The 8,187-nt window shown below is 38.5% G+C and overlaps 2 protein-coding genes across 2 annotated transcripts; one reads left to right on the top strand and one right to left on the bottom strand.

The window, feature by feature from the left end:
• Positions 1-443: 443 nt before the first annotated feature.
• Positions 444-2,275, bottom strand: anapc11 (APC11 anaphase promoting complex subunit 11 homolog (yeast)). The gene is made up of 2 exons (XM_014993712.2): positions 2,003-2,275; positions 444-1,279 (listed from the first exon to the last, which is right to left on the bottom strand). The coding sequence occupies exons 1-2, from the start codon at positions 2,109-2,111 to the stop codon at positions 1,134-1,136; spliced, it is 255 nt and encodes an 84-aa protein (XP_014849198.1). The 5' UTR covers positions 2,112-2,275; the 3' UTR covers positions 444-1,133.
• A 152-nt stretch (positions 2,276-2,427) lies between these two features.
• Positions 2,428-6,880, top strand: LOC106921804 (uncharacterized). The gene is made up of 4 exons (XM_014993709.2): positions 2,428-2,739; positions 3,510-4,152; positions 4,240-4,347; positions 5,196-6,880. The coding sequence occupies exons 2-4, from the start codon at positions 3,526-3,528 to the stop codon at positions 6,312-6,314; spliced, it is 1,854 nt and encodes a 617-aa protein (XP_014849195.2). The 5' UTR covers positions 2,428-2,739; positions 3,510-3,525; the 3' UTR covers positions 6,315-6,880.
• The last annotated feature ends 1,307 nt before the right edge of the window (positions 6,881-8,187 follow it).

Raw genomic sequence — 8,187 nt, 5'->3', positions numbered from 1 at the left:
TAAAGGTTATTGCCAGCAGGTAGTTTTAATCTGACAAGCCTCATCAAAATGCATATTCTAATTTACTGAATATTACCGTACACAATAGGCACATTACGTTTTTGTCTGGCAATAAGTCAAAATTACATAACTGATCAAAATTTTCAAAGTGTGCTTGTTGGCATTACAGCAGGCACAAAGGATTTGTGTTTTTTTTCTATCAGTACATTATCATGAAGAATATTGTCACATCTGTGTAATTCTCAGTCATGTTTGGGATTTTAGTGTTTTACCACAGTAAACCCAGAGTAACGGTGACATCTAGTGGCATGATTTTGAAACTGCAAGACATTTTGAACATTTGAGATGAAGATTGCTATGTCAACAAGGGCCCTCAATAACATGAGCTGTAAGCTTTGTGATAATCACTTGTCGTTGTGACAATCACAACTAATACAAAAAAGTTGCCATTTTTATATTAGTTTTATTTATTCATTTTTGTGTACAAAACCTTACCACTAGCTGTTTTACAAGCATAATTTAATTCATTACATGTATTTTATTAATATGATGTGCAACAACTGTTTTGCTCCGAACATGAACTTATTGCCCAATACCAGCTGATACAGCACAGGAAAGTGGAACCTAGATCGGTAGCCTCTGCTCAATCCAATAACACGATCAGACTTGGGTCTGATATTAATATTCGACTCCAACCAGGATGTATTTTTCTGCTTCAAATGTGTTTTAATTGTGTAGGAATAACAAGATTTCTTGCAGCATCAAAAACTGGACAGAAATGCTTTGGGTCAGATTTCTTGAAGAAAAAAAACTGAGTAAATTTTCATTTAGTCCTGTTGCAAGTTAAACGATATTAAAAAGTGCATCTATGTCAAATTAATTAAACATTTTAAAAGTAGGTTTTCCAGAAACATCAACCACTCATGAATGTTTTCGTCCAAGTTGCTCCTGAAAGTTATGTTGTGTGTTAAGACTTTATTACAAACTTAACAGAAATTATATCAAAAATATCCACAACATTAAACAAGCAGGAAACTCTGTGGTTTACAGGCGGTAAAAAAAAACACACACAAAAAAAAACAAGAGAATTCCTGTGAAGCGTCCATCTTTATAGTCCACATAGTCGACCAGAGTTACTCTTTGAACTTCCACTCCTGACGACACATGGGGCACTGCTGCTGGACTTGCTGGGAGTTCAGCCACTTCAGGATGCAGTGCATGTGGAAACAGTGAGAGCACTGACCCCAGACCAGCGGGCAGTCGTCTCCAGGAACTTTACCTGCAAAATAAGAAGTATATTACAAAACCATTAAGAGTGCACACAACAGAGGTACATAATCTGAACCCATAGATACAATGCTAAATACTAAGCATTTATTTCAGCGTATGATGTTATTGGCAGTCATTGCACCACAAACAATGTCATAGCAACGTTTTTCAGATACTACTGCTTGCTGTTGACAATAGGTTGGTTCTAAAGTATTTAGCCTCCTTTTTCAAGCATTTTTGATTGGCCTTTAAAATTACGAAAAGAAAAGACTTATTGCAATGTGGATTGATCTCAGCTGATAAGGTTAGTACAGCAGACAACTGGCCATCTTTTACAAATTAAAGAAAATGTAATAAACTTTACAGGGCAGGTACATACAGAATGTTGCACACGAATGTATTTTGAATAGTTAGACACCCATACAGTTTATTTAAACTTTGCTATATTAAAACTCGATGTCCTAAGGATACAAAGGACCTAGTGTCTGTTCAAGTTGTTCAATATTTAGCCCAGTCTTACTTATTTAGCCCAGTCTTACTTATTTGTTTCGCTATTTATCACTTAGATGTGGTAATAATTCTTTTATCTAATATGAACATTAGGGTTTCATAAAAATATTCAAATGAATGAGTTTTATGAGTTGTAAGGAACTTGAGCTAAATGTGGTCAAGTAGACAGGCAGTAAGTAGACAGGCAGTATGTAAGACAGCAGCCCCCTGCTCAGGTACTCACAGTCCGGACAACATCCGTTGAAAGGCATCCTGCAGATGCCGCAGTTTTCATCGTTAGCAACCCAGGACCAGGAGGCCACTCCGTTCCACTGCCTTATCTTCACCTTCATTCTCTCCGAGCTGCTGTTCAAACCCGAGTCAAACACTGCGGTTCGCAGTCCAGCTTCTCAATAAATTACATGTCAAACATAAAACAATTGGACTCTGGAAGTAGTATAGATTAACTCTTCGTTAATCAGCTACATTAAATTGAAAGACTTCTTCTTCTTCTTCTTCTTCTTCTACTTCTTCTTCTTGAGCTTTTTCTTTTTTTGTTTTGGCGGTTGGCTGGCAAACAACTTTTAGGTGCATTACCGCCACCTTCTGAATTGGAGTAGGAATCATAATCTGTTTCTTACCACCGCATTCTTATCTATCTTATTTTATTTTATTTTATATTTTCATTTGTATATATACTTTAAATATGGGCCATTAGCTGGTTCCCAGGATGCCAGGAGCCAAACCCTACAAATTAAAAATAAGAAGTCGTTCATCCTCCTACCAGAAGGGGCAATATTTTGGAGGAAGTAGGTAGAAACCAAACGGCCTTTTTCCAGCATAACTTCGGTTTCATTCGTTTATTACATGATATTGCAGAGTTAAGCGCATTAATTAATTGCTTAATCGTGTTTAGGCGTTTTATTTTAACTTTAAAGGAATACAACTACTTCAAGAAAGTGGAGTCATCCCACGTAAACGGTAAGTTAACGGGATATTATTAAGTAGATGCATAAACAAAACTCACCTCATTTTAAATTGATTAAACTAAATGCATTGCTTTCGTCTTAAATCATCAGTCTGTTACTTACAGTTTATGCTACATTTGTAAAGTTTGGATCTTCAGACTATATCGCATTTGACCTCTGAACGGTTAGCTTCATTTTAGCTGAGGAGCACCGCTGAAGTTAGCACCCAGTTCAGCACAGCCCCGTCGGCTAGAGAAACTGATCCTCGTAAGGAATTTGTACCATTTAATTGACAATGGTGGTGAACGGACTTAGAAGTTATTCTACACTTCTTGCATATTTTACCGTAAAGTTCGAGATATGACAACCGGTTATTCTGTTTATGAACTGACAGAATTGGTCAACTTCAATAAATTTTATCTTACATTTCAACGAGGTGCAATGTGTAACTGGAGCCCTTTATAAGGATAATTTGTTAGATGAGACTAATGTGGAGCTTGTAGCAACACACTCACCATGTGGGCAGCACAACGATGAATGGGCTGTGGACATTCACCATATGACCACTGTTAGTAACTGTGGAAGGTCTGTCATGCTGTGGGCCTTTTTGATTTTTCTTCTTTTGCTAGTGCAAGGTATCAAGAGCAGGATATGAGTGAAAATCTGTTGTACTTTGCCAAAAGGGCCTCCATTTGGCCTTTCAAAAGAATAATGGTCTAACATAGATGGAAATGGTTCATGAGACACAAAATAACCTTTCTTTTGTTTCCCCTTTCTTTTTAGCCTTAAATGTGAAAGGATGTATTCACAAGGATCTGACTACAGCTACAGGCGGCAGGATGGTGACAGAAATTCAAGACAGAAGTGGGATGATTATGATGACAGACGGGAAGACAGGCACAACTTCTGCAGTAATACTCCTCGGGCCTCTTATTATAAATACAGCAACGAAGGACACGGTAGCACAACCAGGTCAAGCAAAAGTCAAGATTACAGCTCGTCTCCTAAAACACTCTGTAGCTCAGATTCAGTAAGCAGAGAGTGGAGTAGAAAGAGCCCGGTGAGGAGGCGTTTGTCCCCACCTGGTTGGGATGTGCCTGAAGTGAAAAGGCGAAGGCAAACAGAAGAAGGTGATGTGGATTATAGATATAAACGGGACTCCCCAGAGAAAGCTCACAGGCTGTCACCAGCAAGTTTTTCACGTAACCAGCAGTTAGGATATTCGTCGTCACATGAAGATCATGCCAGATACAGGAAAATGTCGCCATATTCCAGATACAGGAGTCAACGTGAAGAGTTGCCTCACAAATACCAGTATGAGGATTTCTGTGACAGAGATTTATCTGATCGTTTCGAAGGAAGTGCTTATCAGAATAGACCTGGGTATTCGCTAGAGAGGACCCTCTCACCAGATGACACTACAAAGGTCAGTTGTGAGTTTTAATGCTTTTGACAGACATTACATTTAAAATTACGTTTATTTGATGAATAAAAATGTTCAAATATGTAATAGATTCAAGCCAAGAGGAGAGAGAGAATACCCACCCCCTCGACATCCGGGTATTATGATGAATATTATGAAAGCAGAACCACGGTGCCTCTAAATGGATCCAGTGGACAGGTACGTTGTCTTCTTAGGTGTTTTTTTTTTTTTTTTTCACTTTAGCTCTTTGACCACAACCAGAAGACCTGAGTGATCTGGAAGATTGATATGACAGCAGCTGTATAATGTATTTTGGTGCCAAGCCATTCAGTGATTTCTAAACTAACAACAGTATTTTAAAGTGTATTCTCTGGCCTGCGGGGATCCAGTGTAGGGACTTTAGGACCGGTTTGATGTGCTCTATCTTCTTGGTTTTAGTGAAAATGTGAGCAGCGGCGTTCTGGATCAGCTGCAACTGTCTTAATTATTTTTTTTAAGCAGACCTGTAAGGACACTGTTGCAGTATTCAATGTGACTAAAGATAAATGCATGGTTGAGTTTCTCGAGACGTTTTGTAGAGACTTTAGTTATTTAATCCCAGAAATGTTCTATCAGAAGACATGATTTTATTCTGATAGAAGGGTGACTTTGAAATTGTCTTCATGTGATAATTGTCTTTAAATTTATCTGTTATGTCTCTACCAGATACCTAATCAAATCTATGCTTTCTTGTGAGTTAAATTGGAGAAACTCAAGCAGGCTGGAAGGCCAGTTTCTGGGGTTATTAATGTGTCCTTTTTGTAGGACTTGTGATTCCTGATATGCAATGTAAAGCAGCAGCAATGTAAAGCAGCAGCAGCATTTACGTTTTTCTAACTAAAATGTAAAGTTCCTATTTTTTTCCCTTGCGTGACATCTTTAAACACGGAAACATTGCTGCAGTCTTATTCATTTCTCTGTGATCAGAAAACGTCAGCAGAATATCTGCCTCATCCTTGAAATAATGTTTTGAATTCTAAAGTTGTGACTTCTATGTTTCCCATCAGTCTTTTAAAAGCGACGCCCCTCCACAGAGAGCCGCACTCCCTGACGACAAGTCGTCCAAAGGCTTCCAACGCTTTCTTGAGGTGCTCAACAAGGGCGTGAATGTTGACGTTCTCACTCAGATAGTAAGTCAGAGCCCTACACCACAGTGTGATGGGCCCATTATTCCGAGGTCTTTTGTGAAAGTTGCAGATCAACAGTGGTCTCCCAGTTGCACTGAGAGGCAACAGAAATCATACAAAGACAACAGCTACTGGAACGAAAGCAAGGGCTCCCTCAGATCGACATCTCCGCTTCATCATCGGTCCGCTAGTCCAGACAGGAATGTCGTGTCTGTTGGCAGCAAATCCCCTTCGGTGGAAAAGACGACTATGACACCTGAAGATGAGCAAAAGCGCAAGCAAATGCAAGACGTTTTGCAGGCTATCGGCGTGGATTTGGGATTGGAGGAGCTCGGTCAAATGTCCCATCGAATCCAGGAGCGTCTTTATGGTAAGAGGGATAACGAGCGTGGCCGCAGATTAAGTAGAGAAAGAGGTGTTGGACAGACGTTCACCGAGGGACGCAGAAGTAGATCGTCGTCAAGCAGCTCTAGTTTTAGCCAACCACGTCAAAGTTTTTATACAAGGAGAGACTCCTTAAGCAATCCAAGGGACGAAGCAGACCTGCAGCGATCTGAACGCAGTCCGGAGTTAACAAGGAGGATTTTTGAGGATGGTCAGAGCAGTGAGAAGAGTAAAATAAGCACAGTGAAGAGCATCCCTGTACTGAATGTTTCTTCTCCGGCACTGATGTCTCCAATGTCTCTAATTCCTCCAAGGCTACCGTATACTCCCATCAACCATCCACTACCGTCATACCCGACTGTTCCTCCACCTCCGCTTCCTTTCCTGCCTCCTGCCAGACCAGGAAGTTTCCTTCCCCATGTGCCTCCCATGCTCCCCCATCCTCCCTTTCCACCTCCAAATGTCTTTCCTCCGCTGGACCCTCAGGGGAGACCGTCATTCTCACCGAACCTGGAGCTTTGCAATCCAACAAACATAGATGCTCAACCGGCCATGAAAACAAAGCAAATATCAAGAACACAAGGAAGGCCCCGCTTCCTGCAGGTTATTAAGTAAGTGTGATATGTCATCGTTTATGTGCTTTTTTTATTATTATTATTTGGAAAACACTGAAATAGACATAGTTTGTAGCTTTTTCTTATTTGTTTTGTAAAATGCACAAAACAAACAATGTAACCTGGTTGGAGGTAATTTGTAAAAAAAAAAAAAAAAACTGTTCAGTTAATGGTCATAAAGCAAAGTAAATAGATTTTGCTTGAAGTCATCGTTTCCACCTAAGAATGACACATTATTGCATTTGATGAAAGAGAATAAACACTGGACATCTATAATAACTGAACCAGCAGTTCAGTTTAGTGTGTAAAGATTGACATCTGTTTGGTATCCAAAGTTAATAAATTCTGAATTCTGCCATGAGTCCAGCTCTGGCTTAGAAAAATTTTCTTTTGCATGCATATATTTCTTTTTGTTTTTTTTTTTGTTTTTTTTTTTGACTGATTTTGCTAACATAAAGAAAGACTATTGAATTGTCTTGTCAGGTTTACCTCATTATTTGTGAGCTTGTAGTTGCCACTTGCTTAATAATATGAAGTGTACAACATTAAAAAGTTTTTCAAAGGAAACTTTGAATCATTTGTTCTTTTATCACTGATTTTTTTTAATGCAGTGAAAGTAGGTGTTCTTTTAATAACAATACGGTCTTGCAATTATTAGTCCATATTGCTATTTTTACCATTGTCAAGATTAAAAAAATTCTGCAGTTTCCACATACATTTCTTATTCAAATGTGGTTGAAAGCAGAAGTAGTGACTGGCGACAAGCAAAAGCTGTCTTGTCTAATCACATATAAAAGCTAAATTGCTAAAGAAATTGATATTGGTTCTGGTAGAAAGGTGTCAGTCTGGTTAGTGTATCGCAGTTTGTTGCATATGGAACTGTCTGACCCCAGAACATTTAGGGCGCCAACGCTGATCCTTGATCATGGCTGCAGAAATAATGGAAGCAAGAGCAATAGAAATATGCTGTATTATAATCAAACAAGCTGGCCTGATCTGATTAAATACTTTTTTTTTTTTACATCACATGGATAACCAGGTGGCGGCACTCTGCTTACCTCAGGGATAAGAGATGCACCATAGGAATTACACAACCATTTGAGGCACTGTGATACTTTGGGGCTGTTCCTTTGACGTATGCAACTTACCTTAGCATTTTGGCAATCAGTGTACACTTGACGTTGATAAATTGCCTTGATTTCTTTCAGCAGCTTAATTATCCCAAATGGCAAATTTGGTGCAGGATTGCAACAAGTTCAAGTTGTCCTATCCTATCCGTTTTTTTAAGGTCTTGTTTTATAATTTGCAGGATTTAAAGGATATGCTGATAACATCTTTGTGCTTAACCTCTACTCTATCATGTCATAATGTTGTGCCTGATCAGTGTGTACACTTGGTACAGTATTAACAATAACAGGAAACATTTTTTTTATTTATACATTCACTTTTCAAGTACACATACAATTTTTACCATTTTTTTGTACAATATGTTTTGTGAAATATGCATCCTGCTTTTCTGCTATTGGTATAGCTATGGTCATTTAAGTTTTTTGGGCCTCACCAGCTTTTAAAATTAGCTTAATGCAACCTCAGATAAACCATAATGTATTATGCATAGGTCTATGATTATTATTGAGATGCTTATTCCACATGTAAAAGCAGTTTCTGGATAAAAAAAAAGTTCCTCACTTGAAAATCTTGTTAAATCACCTCTAGTTCTGATTGCTTGAAGTAAATGTCTCCTGTATTGTATTTTATTGTCATTTCATTCTGATTGACATTTTGTCTTTAAAAACAGACACAGATTGTAATGTCATGAATCAATCAATCTCAGGTACATCTGTGTCTGTTTACTGTGTAATAGTTTAGGTAAA

Source organism: Poecilia mexicana, unplaced genomic scaffold (genome assembly GCF_051168715.1).
Source record: "Poecilia mexicana isolate PSO_F unplaced genomic scaffold, ASM5116871v1 scaffold_1, whole genome shotgun sequence".
In the NCBI taxonomy this organism is placed as follows: domain Eukaryota; kingdom Metazoa; phylum Chordata; class Actinopteri; order Cyprinodontiformes; family Poeciliidae; genus Poecilia; species Poecilia mexicana.
Note: the sequence above shows the minus strand (reverse complement) of the source record. Positions and strands in the feature narration are given on the sequence as shown.

Excerpts from the sequence above, each read along its gene's own strand:
- anapc11 (XM_014993712.2), bottom strand. The coding sequence starts at position 2,111 with ATGAAGGTGAAGATAAGGCAGTGGAACGGAGTGGCCTCCTGGTCCTGG. Across the intron at positions 1,280-2,002 it reads CAACGGATGTTGTCCGGACT|GTAAAGTTCCTGGAGACGAC; the intron begins GTGAGTACCTGA and ends CTTATTTTGCAG.
- LOC106921804 (XM_014993709.2), top strand. The coding sequence starts at position 3,526 with ATGTATTCACAAGGATCTGACTACAGCTACAGGCGGCAGGATGGTGAC. Across the intron at positions 4,153-4,239 it reads CACCAGATGACACTACAAAG|ATTCAAGCCAAGAGGAGAGA; the intron begins GTCAGTTGTGAG and ends AATATGTAATAG. Across the intron at positions 4,348-5,195 it reads TAAATGGATCCAGTGGACAG|TCTTTTAAAAGCGACGCCCC; the intron begins GTACGTTGTCTT and ends GTTTCCCATCAG.